Source organism: Cervus canadensis, chromosome 9 (assembly GCF_019320065.1).
Source record: "Cervus canadensis isolate Bull #8, Minnesota chromosome 9, ASM1932006v1, whole genome shotgun sequence".
Lineage (NCBI taxonomy): Eukaryota > Metazoa > Chordata > Mammalia > Artiodactyla > Cervidae > Cervus > Cervus canadensis.
In genome coordinates, this window is record NC_057394.1 from 73975300 (window position 1) to 73999453 (window position 24154).

The 24154-nt window shown below is 35.2% G+C and overlaps 1 protein-coding gene and 1 pseudogene across 10 annotated transcripts in view; both read right to left on the reverse strand.

Annotated features, from left to right (window-relative positions):
* NBEA (neurobeachin) overlaps positions 1-24154 on the reverse strand; it is a 644508-nt gene that overhangs the window by 289044 nt on the left and 331310 nt on the right. For all 10 annotated transcript variants that reach the window (XM_043477413.1, XM_043477415.1, XM_043477416.1 and 7 more), the window contains 2 exons: positions 19497-19605; positions 14172-14338 (listed from right to left, as the gene is read on the reverse strand). In XM_043477413.1, coding sequence (XP_043333348.1) covers positions 14172-14338; positions 19497-19605 — 276 coding nt within the window. The remainder of the gene's footprint in view (positions 1-14171; positions 14339-19496; positions 19606-24154) is intronic.
* LOC122447663 lies at positions 21236-22005 on the reverse strand (annotated as a pseudogene).

Here is a 24154-nt window from a genome sequence, read left to right on the forward strand (position 1 = left end):
GAGAGGTTTTTTTTAAGGTTCGTTTTCCAGAGGCCATGCCAGTAACCTGGACCAAAGAGACTTCTAACAGCAGGGAACTCCAAAATACAAGGTGGGATGAAACAAAACTAGCTTTACTTCAATTTGTATAGGTCTAGTCCTAGACACACACAAGCTCATTCCTCATTCCGTATATCTAAATTCCCTTTCCCCAAGACAGTAAGATTTAATGATACATCAATTCAATTGTGATATAAATCATCAAAAAGTCATTATTATTGATATGGTATCAATATATCAATTCAATTTTGTTCTTCTAATCCTAAAGCCACCCTATGATGATTTGTTAGAAAGGTATTTTGACAGAGCACTATCTCCTCTAAGCCACTGTTATAAAGTGAATAGCAAAAAGCTTGGTAAAAACCAGAGTAAGAGTAAAAGATTTCAATAAAAAGACCCAAATCTGTGTTTTGTTTTTGACAGGGAATGAAATTGTATATCTGTGTGTACGTTTGCTGTTTTTGTTTGATTGTTTTTTTTTTCCTGCTGTTTTGATTGGATAAATGAAAGACAGGTATTACAGAGGTCATAAAGGTAGAAGAACTGCACTGGTGGAAAGCATAAGAATTTAAGTGATGTTACTGTGAAGGTAGAAGGCAAACACCGTCCAAGCACTGGGCCAAGAAAGCAATTTAAAATCAGTCTGAGATAACTGGAAGGGTAAATATCTGGGATGGATACGTAATCATCACTGGGCTCTGAGCTACAGGCTTATTCATTGGAAGAGGTAAATTTTAACAAGGTTGTGAAATGAGAGATGGCACCTTGCTGCTTCATGACAGTTCAGATGTAAAAGCTTGGAAGCATTTGCACTGGGGGAAATTAACCATCAAAATTATAGGGAATAGAGATTACCACTGTAGAAGAAAAGGATATCCTGTCAAACCCTAATCCCCATAGGACAGTTTCTTCTTATTACCAGCCTCATCAGTTCAACCTAAATGGACCTTTTAGTTCTTCACTGGCAGGGGATTGGATTTTGCCATTTGTCTTTCTCCACAATCACGGATCAGTAGTTAAGAAGCTTCCTTTTCCACCTAGCATTTCACCATCTCTGCTACTGGTCCATGCTGGTCCAGCTCATTAGCTGATACTCCTTTTGATCAACATCAACAGTCCTACCACCACTATAGATCATTTTCACAGCTGGTAGGAAAATCTGTCTCTTCTCTTAATCTATGTTGAGTTAAAATAGAACCCTCTCCCTGCCAAAAAACATCCAAAACCAAACCAAACAGCTCAACCCCAACCTGCCAACAAACAAAACATCTCACAACAGATGCTCAGTTCTTATCAGTGCTTTCCCTATTGCTTAATTCTTTAAGGAAATATGAAACAAAGGGTATCTGATAGTCATGGCCTTTTCATTCCTATAGAATTTATCCTCTCACCGGGAAGCAAGGGCACCTAAACATTTACTAGGATGAAATGCTGGACAGGGGCCTCAATGCAGGAGATCTCCAGCCTGCTCAGTTGGGAACAACACCGTTAAAACTAAGCAGGCTTATCACAACGTCACAATCCTTTTTCCTAACTACTCCACTACTCTTAGTCTCCCTCTGCTTCAACAGTCTCACCATCCAGAAAGGAAGAACACCCCATTCCTTCTATCATCAGTCTCCCCTCCAGACTTCTGCCTCCTGGAGGCCATTCCTCAGTTCTTGCATAATTCTAGACAACTGGGATAATTTACAGAATGAATGAAAAGTAGGGGGAAAAAAAAGAACAATGAACCAAAGGACATGTGTGACAGCAAAAGACTTGCCTTTATTCTAAAATAAGAGTTGCCTCATGCAAATTTGCATTTTATGAATAACAGCAACACTATAATTATATTGTCATTAAAGTGACGGAAGTTCTAAATAAGGAAAAAATTCAGGCTTATAAAAATGTTTACAGACACTTAAAACACAGTAGGGAAATGAAATTTAACTAAATTTAAAATAAGAGGAACAACATTTTTAAGAAGTGATGAAGGTTTCCCTGGAATGATTGCAACATTCAAATATAGCAGCCGTATCAATGAACAAATGCCAGACAGCAACTTCACAGTGCTTCAGGGCTCTGCGCTTTGCAGCAGTACCCGAAATGGAAAAGTTAATGTCGCATTGAATCAAAGTGAGCTGCTCAGCTGCTGCAGTAAAACCCCTAGATCATGGAAATAATGGGCCATTTCCCCCCTCACCCATTTTTGACCAAAAACAACAGTTTAAAAAACAAAAAGAATTTTTTTTAAAAGTAACAACAACAAAGATTTATGACTTATACTACCCAGTGAGTCCCTGACAAATCATATGCCAGTTAGGTTTCCCCTCAAAACACTTTAATGGTAAAAAATATTTAACAAAGAGGTGTTGTCTTTCAAATATTCAAGAATCAACAATTTATTAAGTAACTGAAAACAACAAAGATATCATTCATATTAAACTACAAATTAAAAAATTAGGAAACATGCTTAACATTTTTCCTAAACATTAGGCCTAAATACGTTAACTTTGGTAATTTTTTAAAAGCTGCCTAGAAATTTTGAAACCAAAGGCCGAATTTCTGACTTTACAGCATAGTGATATTTTTGTCTTAGAAAAACTTTACTAATGAACAATACTCTCCAAAGGTTTATTTAGGAAGGTTATTTCTATTAAATATTCTATATGTATAAAAATATGCATACCAACATGTATTTCTCTATCTTTGTAAAAATGTAATGCCAATTACTACTTTCATTTAGATGACAATGAGAAGTATAAAAGCAAACCATAAGGTAAATTATTAGAAATCAGACCCGTAAAGATATGTTTAAGTGTCTGTTAATATTGTGGGCTTAAAATATTAATTTCTTTAATAAACACTCGATAAAATGTTGCAGGATAGTGTAGAATAGGAATAGTGTGCATGTGCTCAGTCATGTCCAACTCTTTGCGACCCCATGGACTGTAGCCCACCATGCTCCTCTGTCCATGGGGTTCTCCAGGCAACAATACTGGGGTGGCTTGTTATTTCCTCCTCCAGGGGCCTTCCGGACCCAGGGATCGAGTCCATGTCTCTTGTGTCTCCAGTCCTGGCAGGCAGATGCAGTAGGATACTGTTTTCTAATTTATCTAATTTATGTTCCACAACTCTATGAAACAGTTATGATGTTGTATTTTATAAATGAAAAATATTGAAGTTTGGAGAATTTAGGAAATTTACCAAAGTTATGCAAGTCTTAAGCTCTGGAGATAAAATTTGAATTCAAGTCTGAGTCCAAACCTCGAACGTAATAATATCTATATAATTATTCAATTAATACTTACAAAGCAATAATGTAATGAACTTAAATTTTACATTTACCAATTTAGTTTAGTTTTCTTATGTTCAAAGTTTACCAAATGATGCACTGAAAATTAGAATTATGTTAAACACATAAAATATTGTAGTTAATATATTCAAAATATTCTGAATTCTAGTATTGCTCATTCTTTCTATATTGCAAGGTAAAAAAAGAAAGTCAGAGGTGGAGGCTGAAGTAAAGTCCTTATTTAGTTCTTTATCCCAACTTAATAATTTATGAAACATTAGCAAATAAACCTAAATAATATTATTATTCTTTATTGAGTACATTTGGTAATATTTCAGAATCCTTTGGGACCAGTTATAGGTACTTTGAACTCCTGTATTTATTCATTCTTTCATTCAATTACCTCCTTACTTACTCAGCAATATTTATTTACAGACCTCCTCTTACATGTCAGGTATTCTGATACATACAAAGAACTTTGGCTCCTGAGGAACTTGGGGTTTGGGCAGTAAAGTAAAAAGATAAATATACATGTATGGCAGAGATATAAACCAAGTAAAAATGTGTTAAAGAAGTGAGGAGGAAGGAACTAAACCAAAAATGTAACACTTAAGTTCAGTCTTCTCCACTTTAAGATCTCACAGACGTCAACTGAATAGTTGGGAATTCTAATATGACCAGGTGGCATTTCAACAAGTCAGTCCGTGGACAACAAACACGTGCTGGGATGGTGTGAGTGTTTGATTCTGGGCAGAGGCTGGAATAGAAAACCCTCCTTAACAATACTTTCTAGCCCTAGCATCTGAAACCCAAAACACACTGAACTGAGTTGATATACTACTTTTTAGGTATAATTTAAGTATTTTTGGATTTTTAAATATTTAAGAAGTTATCCTTTAGGGAAACATGGGGCAAGGAGTGAAATAATCATAAGAATTAAAATAACTAACATTTGTACTTACTGTTTTTAATCAATCACAACCTACTTAAGAGCAGAATGTATCAATAATAATGTAAATTTTAAATGTGAAAAATAGATCGGAGAGGTAACTTTAAAATATTTGGAGTACAGAATGTTTCAAAAGATGAAACAAAGAATACTAATGTAGAGGGATTTATAATATATACTCCAAATAAAAACAAGTAATCTCGGATTGCAGGAAGATGGATGAAACCATAATTTCCAAGTGAAAAGCACTATTAAAATGGCAGGGCTTCAAGTTGGACAGAATAGATATTGAAGAAACTCAAGAAACACAAAGTGACAAATCTGAGGTATTTTATTTCTCTAGGTCCTGAATTATGTATACCAAAATTAGATGAGCAGAGAGTAGTCACAAAGGTACTTTGTGGAGCATATGTTAGGTTGTATTATAAGATGACTCTCCTTTTATAGATCGAATGAGTTGACCAAAGTGGAGGTTTCATTAAAAAGATCTGGGAGATGGTAAATAAGCAGTAATTAGGTAAAACCAGAGAAGAAAACTTTACTTCTGATACGGATTTAAAAGACCTATATGTGACATAGAATTACATAAAAATTCACTGATTTGCCAATTTTATTTTAAAGTAAGTAGCAATTATTCCTTAAGGGAACAGTGCACTTGAACATCAAGTTAATGCCTCTGAACCAGCAATACTTGAAACCAATGCTTACATAACTCTGACCATGACACCATCAAATCTACTGTAAGGTGAAACTGTAATTATCACTCAATTATTATATTTGTAACGACTGCTCTAAAGAAGTTAACAAGGTATTTTGCTACTTATCTTTTTCATATGTTAACTTACTGCTTAATAATGTGCCTTAAAGTGCACTAAAACACACTCAGCTTCTCAGCTGATAAATCTAAAGCTTTAAAAATGCCTGTGTGATGGTTTATATTTGGCATATTTTATTGCCTAGCCCTCAAATGTCTTTCTTCATACAAAAGCCAGCCGTACTCAATTTTAAAATTTATGTCAAGACTCAAAAAGCATAAAAACCCTCTTTATGGAATACCCCATTCCCTGGCTCTGAACTGCATCTTCATCTGTATAGTGTTTGACTGCAATTTGGTAACTATTTACTGAATAATGGTAACACAAAAGAATTCCACTTGAAAGAAAACAGTTTCTGTCTTACTGTCTACAAAGAGACATTACAATTTGCAGCTTCTACAAAAATCATATGAATCAAGTTTTTAGGGCTTACATTAGCTTGAAAAGCTACTAAAACAGTTCTTAGGGCTCAGTTGTCTATACCTGAAAGTAAAGGAGCTGATTATATCTTTCATGATACACATCAGCCTTTTCTTCATGGAAGATTGTTTTCAACTTGATGCTAATGGCCCAAGATTTAATTAGTAAAGATACATGATTCATCTTATTTTTCTGGGGACTTGTATCATATTGGTAATTGGTCTTTCCTGACAGACTTCAGAGTTTCATTTTCTTTGTTTCCTTCCTGAATTGCTACTAAAATGCTTATGGGCTTGTTTTACAGATTTTTTATATTTCTAAAATAATATTATAAAAATATAAATACCATGCTTCCCCCATAGAAGAATTCTCCCCGCAGATTTTACATTATATAGCACACATTTCATGTTTAGAATTTATCATTACCATGCAAATTGGATTAATAGTAGCCCAAGGACCAAATCCTATTTGAAAGAGGATTAAAGGTTTTACCATGCCAAACAAAACTGACAAAAACTTTTTTACATATGAAGTTGGTAGGAGACAAATGTAAACTGTTTAAGATCATTTTATTTGATTTGTTATCTAAGCAATAAGAGTATTAATAGCATTTACTTTTACAAAATGTTGAACAAAAGTTGGATTTTCTTCTGGTTTGTGGAGATGGTCTCTGGTATGTTAGGTTGTTTTAGTTTCTTCCACTAATTATCTTAGTGCCACACTTCTTTTTTTTTTCTTGAATGACTCATTACCCTCAATTTTTGTTTTTGTTGTTTTTCAGAATGCCTCACTAGTTGTTTACAAAAAAGTGGGCTAAAACAAACAGATAAACAGACATTAAGACTTTATGTTTGAGAAACCATATAATCTCAAATATTAAAAAAAGTGCATATAGAAAAAAATTAACACAGGGATGTGATATAATGAAAACACAGGATAAGACAAAGCTATATTAAAGCATCCTTGTAAAAACCAACCTTATTATATTAATATTAATAATCTTAAAATGCCAAAAAATTAAACTTTGAAAAAACAGTAACAATATACATACTCTTTGCATTTATTTTATTTTTTTCTTAATGACTATTAGATACTGAAAATACTATCTGAAAATAGAGTATAAATTATACTAAATAATTATTTTCTAGCACTACTTGTTAGAAAAAGGGAGTGGTAAAATGCTTCTGTAGTATCACTGTCTGGGCCACATTTACTCCATCACACAGTTAATTCCTAAAGCTGAAACAATCATTACATTTTGATGTTCATCTGTTTTATTGAACTACCACATGGGAGATTTATGGGAATGCTATCATGTCAGGGTCACAAGATTAAGTGAACAGTGATGACAGTAAACAAGCCATTTCTCTATATTCCAAAGGGTTTAACTCAGTTACTTAAAATGCCATAAACATAAATAGTCTTCTCTCTCTACATTGTATTTGTGACAGATGACTTCAAAATACAGCACTCTAGGGCAATGACACTTTCCAACTAAACAGGCAACCCTTATTGTTGACAAAAGACACTAAACTACTTGTAAACACAAATATTAAAAACAACTTCACATTTTAATCCATAAAATTTTAGTGTATATAAAATATAGAGCAGTATCCGTGTAAACTACTCATTTATAAAAGCAAAAAAGATGTAGTTATAAAAAGGGTATTTGCTGAGGAAAATATCGTTCAAATTCAAATTCTTAAATGTTTATAAAAATGTTTCCATGTCATTTCATGAGTTTCAAAAAGTCAATGGGCTTAACATATTATTTTAGGGAGTGTAGTGATATTTAAGTAAAAATATCTAAAATATCTAAAAAAATATAAAAAAAGCAAGCTTATAAAAACAGTTACCTCAAAGGCATCCAGAGAGTTTTCTCAACAGCCTAATAATGTACTATCTCCAATGATTCCTACAAAATTGCCAGCTGACAAGATAACAGATTTTACTGGCTGAAAAATATTTTCTACAGTTTGGTATATGAATATTTTAATTAGCAGTCAAATAAAGGACTGAGGGACTGTGATAAACTCAATTTAACTCTAGACACTTATTTCAAATGGTAAAAATATTTTAACTTTATGCTATTTGAAGGTCAAGGAGAAGTTTTGTTACTGTGGAGATCCAAAACATTAATTTTTATTTTAAAACTAATGATTTCAATGCCTGACAAAGTGTTTAATTTTTGTGAGTTTTATTATTTTATATTTGTTTATTGATTTTCTTCATTATTTTCATTTGTGTAGATTATGTCATTCTAATGCTATATGAAGCATTTTATAAAGTATTTTACTTTGGAGAGACTTACTAAAATAATCATCTTGATTGTTCAAAAAAATCTATATATTTTAGAGGAAAAAAGGTAGTAGAAATGATATTGGTTATCAAACAGACGTTTCAGCTTGATCTCCTTCACATCCAAATAACAGGCGTTTCTGTTCCAGACCCACACAATCCTTAGTGATCTAAAATCATCTAGCCCTTTCAAGTAATTGTTCTTACCTATATAATCTGCATTAGAATTCTAAGGGAGAATTAAACGACAGGCTGTTAAAGTTTTCTCTCTCTCTCTAAGGGAAGATGAACTCTGACACTCCTTTAAGGTTTTTGCTGAATCTAGTAACTCCACTTTGGTCTTTTCCCCATTTGGAATATTCTCCCAGCTTCCCAGGCTTTCCCTTTTATTTACTGAAGACTCAGAAGTTGTACACAATCTTCCTTTCCATCCCAAATACTGGAATTATACATCAAGGTTGTACACATCATGCAAAATACCAAGCTGGATGAATCACAAGCTGGAATCAAGATTGTCGGGAGAAATATCAATACCTCAGTTATGCAGATGACACTACTCTAACTATAGAAAAGTAAAGTGGAACTAAAGAGCCTCTTGATGAGGGTGAAACAGGAGAGAGAAAAAGCCAGGTTAAAACTCAACATTCAAAAAACTAAGATCATGGCATCCAGTCCCTCCACTTCATGGTAAAGAGAAGGGGAAAATGTCAAAGCAGTGACAGATTTTCTTTCTTTGGGCTCCAAAATCACTGCAAATGGTGACTGCAGCTACGAAATTCAAAGATGCTTGCTACTTGGAAGGAAAAGTGTGACAAACCTAGATAGGATATTAAAAAGCAGACACATCACTTTGCCAACAAAATTCTGTACGGTCAGAGCTATGGTTTTTCTAGTAGTTTAGTTGTGTATGGATGTGAGAGCTGGACCATAAAGAGGACTGAATGCCAAAGAATCAATGTTTTTGAACTGTGGGGCTACAGAAGACTCTTTAGAGTCCCTTGGACTGCAAGGAGATCAAATCAGCCAATCCTAAAGGAAATCAACCCTCAATATTCATTGGAAGGACTGATGCTAAAGCCGAAGCTTCTATACTTTGGCTACCTTATGCAAAGAGCCGACTCACTTAAAAGACCCTGATGCTGGGAAAGATTGAAGCCAAAGGTAGAAGAAGGCTGCAGAGAATAAGATGGTTAGATAGCATCACTAACTCAGTGGAGATGAACTTGAGTAAACTCTGGGAGGCAGTGAAGGACACGGAAGCCTGGCGTGCTGTAGCCCACAGGTTCACAGAGTCAGACATGACTTAGCGACTAAACAATAACAATTCAAACTAAGTGCCAAATGCAAGATTCCATCCTTTCAATTTCTTGATCTCATTACTATGATTTTCAACCTGACTCCACTTAATTATTGTATTTTTATGACCACATTCTGGATTTGTTAACCTGTTCTGATATATTTCTGAAATCTTAAAAATCAAACATCTGAGAGATTCCCATAGCTTCAGTTCACTGACTTATTTTCTTGACTCCATTATTTTCTGTGTATCAATCCCCTGCTTTCTTTACTTTGCTTCCTTAACTATTTTAGATTATCACTTAGCACTCTATGACTTCAATCACTTTTTTATTTGTAACTTAATATGTTCACTCCTTTGACTTGATGAAACTATCCAGCAATAAACAACCCTAGAAGTGATGAATTAAAGATAATGTACTTTTTAACCTATTTACAGATACAGCTTAATAGTCACAGATACAGCTCTTTCTCTTTTTGGTTGTTGAAAGAATATAAGCAGTTTCTTACATATTTTAAAAATTTACAATTAGGCTCCTTCCTTTTATTTGGAAGGAAATGGAGTACAGACCTTGTAATCTCTTGCATATTCAAATGTTTTGCTATATCAGAGAAAATACCATGTGATACATTCAGAGAAGTTGGGAGAATAATTCAAAATACAGTAAAATTAACTCAAAATAAAAATCCCACTACCCTACAAGAATCCATATTCTAACAATTCTTGGTGGTTGGAAGAAGAAAAAATATAGATGTATTGCTGACACGACCTGTTGAGGGACAATGTATGTACGTGTGTTGTATGGGGAGTGGGAGATGAAAGAAAGAAGTAAATCAAGGAATAAGAGAGATGAGATTTGTTGGGGATTGGAAATACATATTTGGCCATGTCTAAGAAGTTCATCACATGCATGAACAGTGACCTATTGTCTATCGGGCTCTATTTTCTTCTTCATGGTAGACTTTTCCATTAAAATATGATTAGGGCAAGACAAACTCAACAATCACCTTCCCATCTACACCACTTCTTTCAGTGTTTCTGAGTTCTAAGAATGGTACCACCACTACTGGGTGAGTGATGACAGCAACCTGGGCAACATTCTTGACTCTTTACTAACCATTTAATCATCAAGTCACAATGATGTTACATAATTTTAGATGTATGTTTTCTATTAAAGTGGTTATAATCAGTGACCTAAATTAATTAGAACACAATGAGTTGAATGTTAAAGATTCAAGTACCCAAGGAAAATGAAAATTTGTTCCATGGTTACAGAACCTATAGCTCAGACAGATAGTTGCAAAAAGTCCCAGCCAGGGAATAAAAGGGATCAGAAAATTAAGCAAAATCCCCACTACACTCTACGCCAACTTCTCCAAAATAAGCAGGGTTTTGAATCTAGAAATCTGAGGCTATTTTTACCTTCTTAGCAGATATGAGATACTCCTTTTAAAAGACAACTGGACTATCCCAGAAGACATGCTGGACAATGAGTCTTGAGGGGAGAAGAGACTGAGGTATCCAGGGTTTGGGTAGTTTATTTTAAGATTAAGAAGATGATGTAAGAAGAGGGTCCTGAAAGTGAGATGGTACATTTACTTCCAATGAAAGGGCAGGAACATGTGGAGCTGTTCTCCAGGCACCACAGCTCCTTGCATTAATCCAGAAACTAAAGTCTAATTTTGTCCAGAAACAGACCTACTTTCAAGAATAAATTAAACGTATCTCTAGAGCCCAGAGTAAAATGAAAATCCAGAGCTTTACATTAATAAGATTATCAGAATCTCAGCATAATCCTTGAGTGTGTGGGGCCCTATTAATAAACAAGACTGAGTTTTCCAACTCCCATGGAGGGGACTCAGGGCAAATTAATTCGGGTTTAAATAAAACCTGAATGCAGTGGTTGTAGTTCATACCCATTATAGATGGCATCACTGAACGTTTTAAGACAAAGGACAGAGAAATGGAGCTGGGAAGTGAAAGTTAATACAACTGTTTCAGAATATTCCAAATCTAGACTTTGTTTCAAAAGCATATGATTTTCACTTCAAATACTACCTGCTCACTCATGTTTTAGTGTTTAATTTACGTTATTTTAAGTTAATATTTTATGCTTATAATGCTTATTTTGAGTTATTTCATTACTTTGACTTTAAATTCTTGATAGAGTGAGAGAACTCTTGCTACAGATGAAGTCTTGTTTTGGAAGTGTAAACTATCAGATTGAAATCCAATAACTATGTCTATCCTCTCATTTGAACCTGTTATATTTATTTATATAACTTTTTAGAAGCTATGGCATGCTATTCTATGAAGTTTCATAGCCATTAAATGAGAATGAGCTATGATACAAATATTTTTTATTTCTAAGCAGGTTAATTTTTTGGTCATCTTAGATTTCACAGTGTTAACAAGATCACAATTAATATTAATAGATTGTTTCTTATACTTAGTGTTTCTTATACTTAGTGTGTTACCAATATACTGGGCAATACAACTTGTATTTTATATTTTAAAAAAGCTCTCAAATTCTAGTTTTTCCACAGGGAAGAAATCAAGATCAATAACATTATATTAATTCAAAAGTTAAAATATGTTAGAGCCAGCGAGCAGCATAATTGAGTCAAAAGATAAAGTTAAAAGGAATTGTATGTTAAAATTAAACATTTTTTTTGTAAAACAGGAAGTAGAACATTATACAGATGAAATTCCTTCAGATTTAACATATATTTAATAACAAGAATATATCTATACGTGCTATTCAACCTCTCTACTGAGGAAACTACAAGGCTATTGGAACAGACAGGCACATCTACGTTACTATAAAACATTAAGTGATATACCATAGATAGTTGCAATACAGATAATTAGCACAAACTATGAGGAATCAGGTTTACAAAAGACAGAGAACCCAGGAAACTATAGAAAGGGTGACACGTGACCTCAGCTATAACAGGGTGACCATACTTTCCTATTTCTTCTAGTATATGTCTTCATAAAGCAGCCAGACTAATCTTTTTAAACATAAATCAGATCATGTTACCCTTCTGCTCAAAACCCTTCACTGCTTTTCATGCCACTTAGGATAAAGTCACAAATCCTTGTGATCTACAGGACTTTAAATCATCAGGCTCATACGTTTCTCTCCAGCCTCATCTCAAGACACCACCCCCACCGCTCACTGAGCTGTAGACATAAAACTCCCTTTTCTGTTCATTTTATTATTTCTATGCTCTGAGTATTTGTAATGTTTCTCTTCTAATGTTCTATATTCCAACCTTTGCTGATGATTTCCTTCTCATCCCTCAAAATTTGGCCTAAACTGAACTTCTTTGAAAAAGTCTTCCCTGAATCTCTAATCTAAAATAAAGATCTTCTGTTACACTCTTTCTTTCAGAGGACCCTATATTTTTCTTTCCTGACGTTTGCTGAAGTTTGTTATTAATGTTTTATTTCTATAATTATTTGTTTAATATCAGCCCCTTCTACTAAACTATAATTTCATTATTTGAGGGCAGGCCAGGCTTTGGTGCTCAGCTGTTTCATCACATACTAGTCTAGACAGTTGCTGTGAAGGTATTTTGTAGGTGTGATAACATGCATAATCAGTTGACTTTAAGTAAAGGATATTATGCCCAGTAATGTGGGTGGGCCTCATCTAATCAGTTGAAGGTCTTAAGACAAAAGACCTAGGTTTCCTGGAGAAGGAATTCTGCCTCAAGACAGAAATCCTGTCTGTGCTTCCAGACTGCCAGCCCAGCCTACAGATTTCAGATTTGCCAGGTCCCATAAGCATGTGAGCCAATTCTCTAAAATCAATTGATATCTGTGTATCTATATTCACATCCTTATTCACACTCAAATGTATATCTGTGTCCTACATATGTTCTGTTGGGCCTTTTCTGTTCGTCTGGTGACCCTGACTGACACTGTCTGCTTCTACTTGTAAAACTGTGTGACACTACACAGGTTCTACTTAAAACTCTGAAATCTTCAGTTTCCTCATTGTAATATGAAAAAAAAAAATTTAGTATCAACCTTAATGGAGATTCTCGGAACGTTAAAAAAAAATCTCATTTAACATTCTTAGTATAGTGCCTGGCAAACAATAAATATTTAATTAATGTTAGATGTGCTGGTATTGTTATTATTATAAGAAACAAATATCTAGGGTTAACTATTTTTAAAGATGTTTATGTTCTAATTTTACTTTAAATTCAAATAATAAAGTTTTCTTAAATCTACCTTATACTTGAGATCCCAGGACAGTTGATCAACTACTATCCTGGCCATATTCCAGGTGTTCTCTCTAACTAACAGAATCACTTCTACCAGAATTTTTCTTAGTATCCTGTCCACAGTTAACCAACCCCTGAATTCTGCCAGACAGAGACTTGATAAAAACATTCAATGAGATAAGATAATACTAATATACATAAATGAAGGACATTAGCAAGCTAAATATAGTGACCTGATTCACTACTATTTTTCTAGAAAACATTGTGCAGAAGAAAACAAACAATTTTATGCCCACAAAACTTTAGCAGAAAAACACTTTTTATTATAGTCTCACAATTACCCTAACTTGAGATGAAAACCTTTCCTAAGAAAAAGTGAATAGAGAAATATGCAATAAAAATATTTTTAGACAATGTATTACTTCTCCATAATACATGCTTATATTATTATTACTTATATATAAGAAAAATTAAGAATGACATAAATCTAATAATTTGAAGAGCTGACTCTAAAAGATTAAAAACAAAACCATTTCTTATAACACCCTTGCTATATATGAGAAATGATAGCCTAAAATACTTGTCTAAACAAATTTTGTATTGTTATACATAATTATAAATTAGAAATAACTTCCACTAGATTACTTGTAAAAGTCTAGATTTTCTTTTAAAGCCATTCTAAAGAGTCATTAAAAAAGATTTCAGGAAAAAAATCAAGCAATTTATAATACTTTAAAATAATAGTATTTGAGTAATTTTTAAGTTAATAGTTACTTATAACTTTTAAAATTAACCTATGAGTTACTATTTACTTCTAGTATTTTTTTTTACAACTCACCTATGAGAAACCGCTCCCCATGCACCATGCTTATTTGTGAGAATGTTTAGGATTTTCTGTTTCAACTGATTTGCAGTCACGTGGTCCCGATGCTTTGCGGCACTTATGAGGTGGTCACACATCTTCTCTTCCTCTCTTCTATCAGCAGCATATTGGGCGCACTGTGACTAAAAGAAATACCAACAGTGCATGATAATACCCCTCTATCTATATAAGAAAGAAACGATATCTAGCCTTGAGTTAAAGGGTATTTATTATCAATTCAATTTTCAAAACTCAGATAATATTTTGAAAGTTATTCTAACATATATATATACATGTATATATATGGTCACTTTTCAAACTGGTAAAACTGTGTTCTTTCCATGTGTTTATACATAAAGTATATGGAAAGTAATCTGAATGTTAATAACCTGGGATTCCCGCATTGTAGGCAGATTCTTTACCATCTGAGTCACAAGGGAAGCCCATTAAGTAATATTATCAGATAATTTATGACTTTCAATCTACCTTCCAATTCTGAAATTCTGATGTTAACATATTCTAAAAGCGAGCATTTTAGAAACAAAATAGTTTATAAAAAATGCACATCTACTTATTATTTTACCAATACAATATTGCTGTTGTTGCTGCTTAGTTGCTACGTAGTGTCTGACGTTTTGTGACCCCATGGACGGTAGCCTGCCAGGCTGCTCTATAGATGGGATTTCCCAGCAACAACACTGGAATGGTTTGCCATTTCCTTTTCCAGGAGATGGTCCCGACCGAGGTATTGAACCCAGGTCTCCTGCATTGGCAGGGGAATTCTTTACTGCTGAGCTACCAGGGAAGCCCCTAACATAGTATATAAGTGTTTGTTGTTCAGTTGTGTCCAACTCTTTGCCACACCATGGACTGTAGCCTACCAGGTTCTTTTATCCATGGAACTCTCCAGGCAAGATTACTAGAGTGGGTAGCCATTCCCTTCTCCAGGGAATATTCCCGACCCAGGGATTGAACCCAGGTCTCCTGAATTGCAGGGAGATTGTTTTTACCATCTGAGCCACCAGGGAATCCTAATATAGTATCAGTTCAGTTCAGTTGCTCAGTAGTGTCTGACTCTTTGCGACCCCATGAACTGCAGCACACCAGGCCTCCCTGCCCATCAACAACTCCCAGAGTCCACCCAAACCCATGTCCACTGAGTTGGTGATGCCATCCAATCATCTTATCCTCTGTCGTCCCCTTCTCCTCCTGCCCTCAATCTTTTCCAGCATCAGCGTCTTTTCAAATGAGTCAGCTCTTCGCATCAAGTGGCCAAAGTATTGGAGTTTCAGCTTCAGCATCAGTCCTTCCGATGAACACCCAGGACTGATCTCCTTTAGGATGGACTGGATGGATCTCCTTGCAGTCCAAGGGATTCTCAAGAGTCTTCTCCAACACCACAGTTCAAAAGCATCAATTCTTCGGCGCTCAGCTTTCTTTATAGTCCAACTCTCACATACATACAAGACCACTGGAAAAACCATAGCCTTGACTACACGGACCTTTGTTGGCAAAGTAATGTCTCTGCTTTTTAATATGCTGTCTAGTCTAGGTTGGTCATAACTTTCCTCCCAAGGAGTGTCTTTTAATTTCAAGGCTGCAATCACCATCTGCAGTGATTTGGGAGCCCAGAAAAATAAAGTCAGCCACTGTTACCACTGTTTCTCCATCTATTTCCCATGAAGTGATAGGACCGGATGCCATGATCTTAGTTTTCTGAATGTTGAGCTTTAAGCCAACTTTTTCACTCTCCTCTTTCACTTTCATCAAGAGGCTTTTTAGTTCCTCTTCACTTTCTGCCATAGGGTGGTATCATCTGCATATCTGAGGTTATTGATATTTCTCCTGGCAATCTTGATTCCAGCTTGTGCTTCCTCCAGCCCAGCGTTTCTCATGATGTACTCTGCATGTAAGTTAAATAAGCAGGGTGACAATATATAGCCTTAACGTACTCCTTTTCCTATTTGGAACCAGTCTGTTGTTCCATGTCCAGTTCTAACTGTAGCTTCCTGACCTGCATATAGATTTCTCAAGAGGCAGGTCAGGTGGTCTGGTATTCCTATCTTTTTCAGAATTTTCCAGTTTATTGTGATCCACAGAGTCAAAGGCTTTGGCATAGTCAATAAAGCAGAAATAGATGTTTTTCTGGAACTCTCTTGCTTTTTCAATGATCCATTGGATGTTGGCAATTTGATCTCTGGTTCCTCTGCCTTTTCTAAAACCAGCTTGAACATCTGGAAGTTCATGGTTCACGTATTGCTGAAGCCTGGCTTGGAGAATTTTAAGCATCACTTTACTAGTATATGAGATGAGTGCAACTGAGTGGTAGTTTGAGCATTCTTTGGCATTGCCTTTCTTTGGGATTGGAATGAAATATCTTACTTAAAAATGTTATGTTCTTGATAATTATATATAAATCAAAACCATGCCATTTAATAGTGTTCCATTTCATAAATGGCAATGTGGTATAGAAGATAGTTTAAGAATTTAGACTTGCATTCAATTTCACAGTTTACGTAAATTTTTTTTTCTCTGTATTCAGTTTTATATTCATAAAATAAAGGGCTAAAACAAGATTTTCTCTACAGACTATCTTAGCTCTCGAATTTAATGTATTCAAAGTCTCTTTGAATGATAACTACTCTCTTAATCTTCTCTACCTAATAATCAGTTGTCTGGTCAGCTATCTGTATTCAAGTTCATTGGTATTAGAAACATAGGCAATCTTGTGTATCAAAAAGGTTCAATACAAACATGAACATGAAGATGAAACATCTCCTTAATCATAAGTCTTTTTTGTATAATGATTTATGTATAGGGTAGAGTGACTGCAAAATTTAAAATTATCAAGTATTAATATGAGTCATATAATTGTAAAAAAGTTTCATACATCTAAAATATATACATAATGAGTTCACATTCATTATTACAAAGTAAAAATCCTTCATGGAAGGTATCTGAGCATAATCCTTTCAACTATCTCCTGATTCAGACTACCACCACAAGTCACCTCTTCCAGAGAAATAATCCTTCAGTAACCTAAGAAGGATTAATTCATTTTCCAATTTATCTTTTTGTACAGGGAATCACCAATTAGTACAATGATCTGCCTCCATAATGAGGTTAATATTTCATTAGCTCATTGGAGAGTAAAATTAAATTTTCATTTTTCTTCCTTAACAATTACAGTGGTTAGCCAAAAAAACTTAACTATTAAGTACCCATGTCAAATTAAATATACTTTTTCTCTTAATTACAGGCTTATATGGGGGATACAGAAATCCCTCAAAAAGTCCTAGTATAAAATGTTATGGCTTTTATAAAATCTCTTACAATTTAAAATTTAAAAGTGGAAAATGTTTGGTAAACCACACATGCACACAGATACACACACATCAATGCATTTTATTAATATAGCTTTAACCTAAAAGGAACAAATAGAAAATTTGGGTTAAAAAAAACAATGCACGTTCATTAAGTAACAATGATAATACTCTCAAAATTTGGTTTACATCAGTATTTTATTTTATGTGTACACAATCTACAAACACTGAGTTGTTCACATTCCCTTCACAGCATCTATGCCTCCTTTAGCTGTGTGTCCTCAATCAGAGAGATCTCATTGCCAAGATGGTGAAAATGGTATTAATAAAAGGGTATTACTCTTTAAATGTATAAAGCACGCATACACAGTACATAAACAAATAAACAGCATATTGGTGATAATTATAATCAATCACGGTAGGGGCTGATTAGGGTGATACCCATATAAAAATTTGCCTTAGAGGGGACAATAATGTAAAAAGGTTGAGAAACACCACCCTTAGCTTAATATCACCTTAGTTAAATATATATTAGAGCTTGTAATTAAAATCTGGTGGCTTGAAAATGTATCTTAAATGCTTTCACATGTCATATATTGATCTGCTTATATCCCCACAAAATAACTTGCTTTTCTGAGTAGAAATATGATCAACTCAAAACTGATTCTGCAGAGAATTCAGTTAATATTCTAAATCTTATTACTAACAGAGGTCGAAAGTCAATTGAATATTGCTATTTTGTCGAGAGTTCTGACATATCTTATACCTAAACATATTATTCAAAGCAGATAATTCAATCTTTTCTCATCATCCAGATTACAGTATGATACCTGATTTATAAAGATTCGATGTTATTTATGTTTGGAAAGACATAAAACTTCATTCTGACAAACACTTAATTGTTGATGTACTTTTATCAGAATTTATATATTTTTTTTCAAATAAGGCTGCTACAATCCCATATGACAGGTGTGTGCTGTCTCATTTGACAAATGAAGTGGATATTATGGTTATTATAATGAAACAGTTATTTATGTCTTATTCTTTTCAGCGAGGTAGATCAGAGATCTCTAGACCTAGGACATCAACCTGCATGACTAAGAGAGCTGCCTTACTGAGGTAAAAACCTCAAAACTGGAAACATGGGTTCTGGCTTCCAGTTGCACCACACTTCTTCATATGTTGTATCAGGAGCATAAATCGGTGGGCTTAGTTATTATTTTCAAGGCCAACCTAAGTCAAACAGCAGGTCACCTAAATATTTCTGAAAATAAGTTTATTGAATCAGGGCAATATGTCAAATAATTATTGACATGCTAGATATATAAGAATAATATTTATTTTAAAAACTATTAGTTTGTACAATATACTACTTGAATACCTTAAATTTTTGAATATAAAATAGAGATGATAATTTGTTCTTTATGCAATGATAATTTGTGCTTATGAAGATTTTAAACTATTATGTTTCCATATATACATACAGATCTACATATATATCATATATGATAGGATTGCTTCATTTGTCAGTAAAGTATAAATTATAACAATAAAATATGAACTAGAATGATCTTTGCCCACTCTAAATAAAGATGAATACATTATTTAATAATAAATTACTGAAGAGTAAAACTTTCTTCACATAACTACTATTACACCCATATCTAATGGTGTGTAAACTATGCTTAAAAATTACTAAAGGAATTGCACTGCAAAACTGTATGTGCCTTTAAGAATAAGTTAGAACAACCTCAGTCTATCAAGTGGTTAGGCATAATGCTAGAGTGGTCTTTTCATATTGCAAATGAGGTAATAAGAAATAAGTGCCCTGTCTGACATTTACTAAAGCTTTAAAAACAACCGAAATGCCTTCAGTGAAATTTTCATCTTGAAAAAAAAAAAACTTATGTAAGGTTACCATTGGTGACAACTGACTTGTAACAGAAAAGCAGAATTTAATTCACTCCCCAAACCTTACCTCAAACTCTGCATGTTTATGTACATCCTCAGCTCTCTGTCTGTTCAAAATAAACTCAGCTTCATTTGCAACACGAACTATATGGTCCTTCATAGCATGGCATAGCAATCTGAAAAGAAAAATACCTTTGGAATTAATATTAATAACTTTGTGCAACTCAACTTTTTTCAGTAATCAAATTTCAGTATTATAAATATTAACTATGCATAAATTTTAGATAAGTCTAAATCATACAATTACAAAATATGCTATTAAACTGTTACAACAATGCCTCTTAAATATAGTGTGTCTTGTGAACAAAAGATTCAGTTAATTTAATAAAGTCATTAAAAGCAAGAAAAACAAGGATTTTGGACACTTTTAAAATGATTAAAACAATAGAATTCAGTGTCATGAAAGTAAATTTTCACACAAAACCTGGATGATCGTATGTGAGAAAATCTATAGACTGGATTCTTACTTTAATTAATATATACACTAGGACTGAATTACATCTAAAATTCACTTACATGCTCAGATCCTTAATTCTAAGATGGAACCTTCCTGAAATAAGTTCCAAGGAGCAGTGAATTCAAGATAGTTTCTCACTAGAAATCTTACAAAAATCTATGTGTTCTGACATAAACTTTGTTATCCCACGGTGAGATCTGGGTTAAATTGACTGTCACTCTAGGAACAGCAGGAACTTCCTGGCCATATGACAGAGGCCTAGCTTAAGACGAACACAGGCACATTCCAATGGGAATATCGTCTAATTTTCAGCATGGATGTTAACAACCTAAGTTACTCAAAGAACACAAGAGTAAGGGGAAGTCTACTAGAAAGCACAATACTTGGGGGAAAATGGCTCATTACACTTCTGTAAATAATGTTGGAGGGCAAACAATCATACAGATAGTCTTAAATTTAATCACTGAGGAAGCTGGGAAAATAAAAGAAGTCAAAGACTAAACTTCCCAACTGTCAACTTCTGATGACCTCATTGGTCTATATTTTATAGATAATCTTCTAAAGAGAAGAGGTTGGAGTCTTCGTTCAATGGCTTTATCTAGTGCATGAAGGCTGAAGAAAGCCAGGAAGAAATCTAATATGTGCAAATTAGTGCAGATTACAACATTTAAATAGATTAACAGAAGACAGCAGGAAGGGAGAGACCCAGGGTCTGGCCGGTTACTAGGTATCACACCACTCTTAGGGACAAAACAGCGGGTGACCAACGCCACGGGGCATGGCAGCAGGGGAACGGGTGGGTGGGAGAGATTCCTGCCCCAGATACACCAGAGAGATTCTATCAGTTGTCTGAAAGTCTCTCCTCCCAGTTTTTCACTGAGGAGTTATATATCAACTAATGTGTGATGTGTTTGTGTGTGTATTTTTTCAAAGCAGAAATTTATTAAGATCCATTTATATAGTGTTTTACAGACCAAACATATACACACACACACACACACACACACACACACACAGAATCCTCAACATTCAGGCAATCAACACTATTCTCAGAAGTGCATCATAAAAAGACAGACTTCTTTGCCTTCATCCCCGAAAAAGACACTTCTGTTTATACTCCTAAAAATGATGAATTTATTACACTACCTCTCAAGAACAATCCCACTGAATCCCAAAGCCTCTGCGGAGGGTGAAGAGAGATTAGCAGAGAACCTTCTCCAAAACACAGTGCCACACCCAGATGGGTAGTGCAAGAGACACAGAAATGGCTTCAAGGAGTGTGTGCCCAATCATGGGGCTGTGAGGTGAGCCTGGGGGCCCTGCTGGGCCACCCCAGCTGCAGAGTTGGCTAGACAATACTGAATGGCTTCCACGGCCTCTTATTCCTCCTCATCTTCTCATGCAGCCACGGCTCCTGGAGGTTTAGGCTCCGGGAGGGCGTCTGTCACCTCACTAGGTGCTTTGCCTAAGGCCCTATGGTGATGTCAAACAGAATTCTGTCAATTTCTATTGCTGCTGCTTCTTGCATTTCTTCTTGATTGCCCGCACTTTCAAAAGTGTCCTCTAACATCTTTTCTATGATCCCAGCCTTCCTCATCTCTTTGGACAGCTCCCGCATGATGGCCTGGATTTCCAAGATCTTCACAAGATGCTGCATGGCCTTCATCACCTCTGTGCTCTTCTGCAAGAGAACCAGCCACTCACACAACTGCCAGGTGGTTCTTCATCCCCGTGAGCACAGAGTTCATGTGCACTTTGGATGTACAGAGCTTGCTCATGGCTTTCCTTGACCTGAATCATCTCCTTGGCCAGAACCATGCAGACATCCTTCTGACCCTTTTTGGCAGCATCATTCATAGACTGTTTCACTTTTTCTTCTTCTCTATGGATATCTCATATCTACCTGTCAACAACTCTCATTTCTTTTTTTTTTATCTTTAGTGACCATTCATTGACCAGCTCTTTGGGCGGCTTCTTCTGGGTTTTTCCAAATAGCCCCATGGCGAACTGAACTGAACTTGCACTTCCCAGCTTTCCATTCCCTGTGCCCAAGCAGGTCACAGGCAGCTGCCTGAGTGGGGCCATTGAGAGGCATGTGTGATGTTTTATTTCCATGCCTCTACTTACCTGACTCTTTTAAAGGGGAATTAAAAATCCCTAAATCTAAGATTCTTTTAGAATCTTCAATTCAATCTCACTTCAGGAAGTCACTCTGTTGGCCATAATCAGCTTCACATATTAAATTTTTTTTTTATTAGTTGGAGGCTAATTACTTTACAATATTGTAATGGGTTTTGTCATACATTGACATGAATCAGCCATGGATTTACATGTATTCCCCATCCTGATCCCCCCTCCCACCTCCCTCTCCACCCGATTCCTCTGGGTCTTCCCAGTGCACCAGGCCCGAGCACTTGTCTCATGTCATCCCACCTGGGCTGGTGATCTGTTTCACCATAGATAATATACATGTTTCGATGCTGTTCTCTCGAAACATCCCACCCTTGCCTTCTCCCACAGAGTCTAAAAGTCTGTTCTGTACATCTGTGTCTCTTTTTCTGTTTTGCATATAGGGTTATCATTACCATCTTTCTAAATTCCATATATATGTGTTAGTATGCTGCAATGTTCTTTATCTTTCTGGCTTACTTCACTCTGTATAATAGGCTCCAGTTTTTCATCCATCTCATTAGAACTGATTAAAATGTATTCTTTTTAATGGCTGAGTAATATTCCATTGGGTATATGTACCACAGCTTTCTTATCCATTCATCTGCTGATGGACATTCAGGTTGCTTCCATGTCCTAGCTATTATAAACAGTGCTGCAATGAACATTGGGGTGCATGTGTCTCTTTCAGATCTGGTTTCCTCGGTGTGTATGCCCAGGAGTGGGATTGCTGGGTCATATGGCAGTTCTATTTCCAGTTTTTTAAGAAATCTCCACACTGTTCTCCATAGCAGCTGTACTAGTTTGCATTCCCACCAACAGTGTAAGAGGGTTCCCTTTTCTCCACACCCTCTCCAGCATTTATTGCTTGTAGACTTTTGGATAGCAGCCATCCTGACTGGCGTGTAATGGTACCTCATTGTGGTTTTGATTTGCATTTCTCTAATAATGAGTGATGTGGAGCATCTTTTCATATGTTTGTTAGCCATCTGTATGTCTTCTTTGGAGAAATATCTGTTTAGTTCTTTGGCCCATTTTTTGATTGGGTCATTTATTTTTCTGGAATTGAGCTGCAGGAGTTGTTTGTATATTTTTGAGATTAGTCCTTTGTCTGTTGCTTTGTTTGCTATTATTTTCTCCCAATCTGAGGGCTGTCTTTTAAATCCATGAACCTATGGACACCATATCTTCGACAAAGGAGGCAAGGATATACAATGGAAAAAAGACAACCTCTTTAACAAGTGGTGCTGGGAAAACTGGTCAACCACTTGTAAAAGAATTAAACTAGAACACTTTCTAACACCATACACAAAAATAAACTCAAAATGGATTAAAGATCTAAATGTAAGAACGGAAACTATAAAACTCCTAGAGGAGAACATAGGCAAAACCCTCTCCGACATAAATCACAGCAGGATCCTCTATGACCCACCTCCCAGAATATTGGAAATAAAAGCAAAAATAAACAAATGGGACCTAATGAAACTTAAAAGCTTTTGCACAACAAAGGAAACCACATATTAAATTTTTAAGCTTAAACAATCTACTCTGTGCCACAGTCACGGATAAGAATCCTAACCTTTCTCTCTTCCCTTCACTTGTCTCTCCCTGGTTCCAGGGGGAAAAAAAAAAAAAAGACTTCCAACTTCCACTTCTGTGATCCCTCTGTTTTCTCTTAGTCCTTCATCCACTGCTTGATTTATTTCCTTTTTCACTAAGTTTGGATCCCATGATTCCACATTTTAAGCATCCTCTTGCAGCACCTTGACTCAGTCCGTGATCTGTGCTACAGCTGCTTAGGAAATACGTAAGGCTAGGTAAAGATGGGGGCACCCCTTCTCAGTCCTACATCTGGGCCTCTGAGGAAACTTCAGTTGACTTTTCTAAGCTGATTTTGTTATGGCTGTATGCCTCGTCATGCGTGGTTATTGAAGTCTCTGCTTTTATTATGTTAGTGGAAGTTAATGATTAGAAAAGAATTCTTTAAATGCCTGAATCCCAAAAAATCTCCCAGACTTTCTCAAGGAGCTGCGTGTATG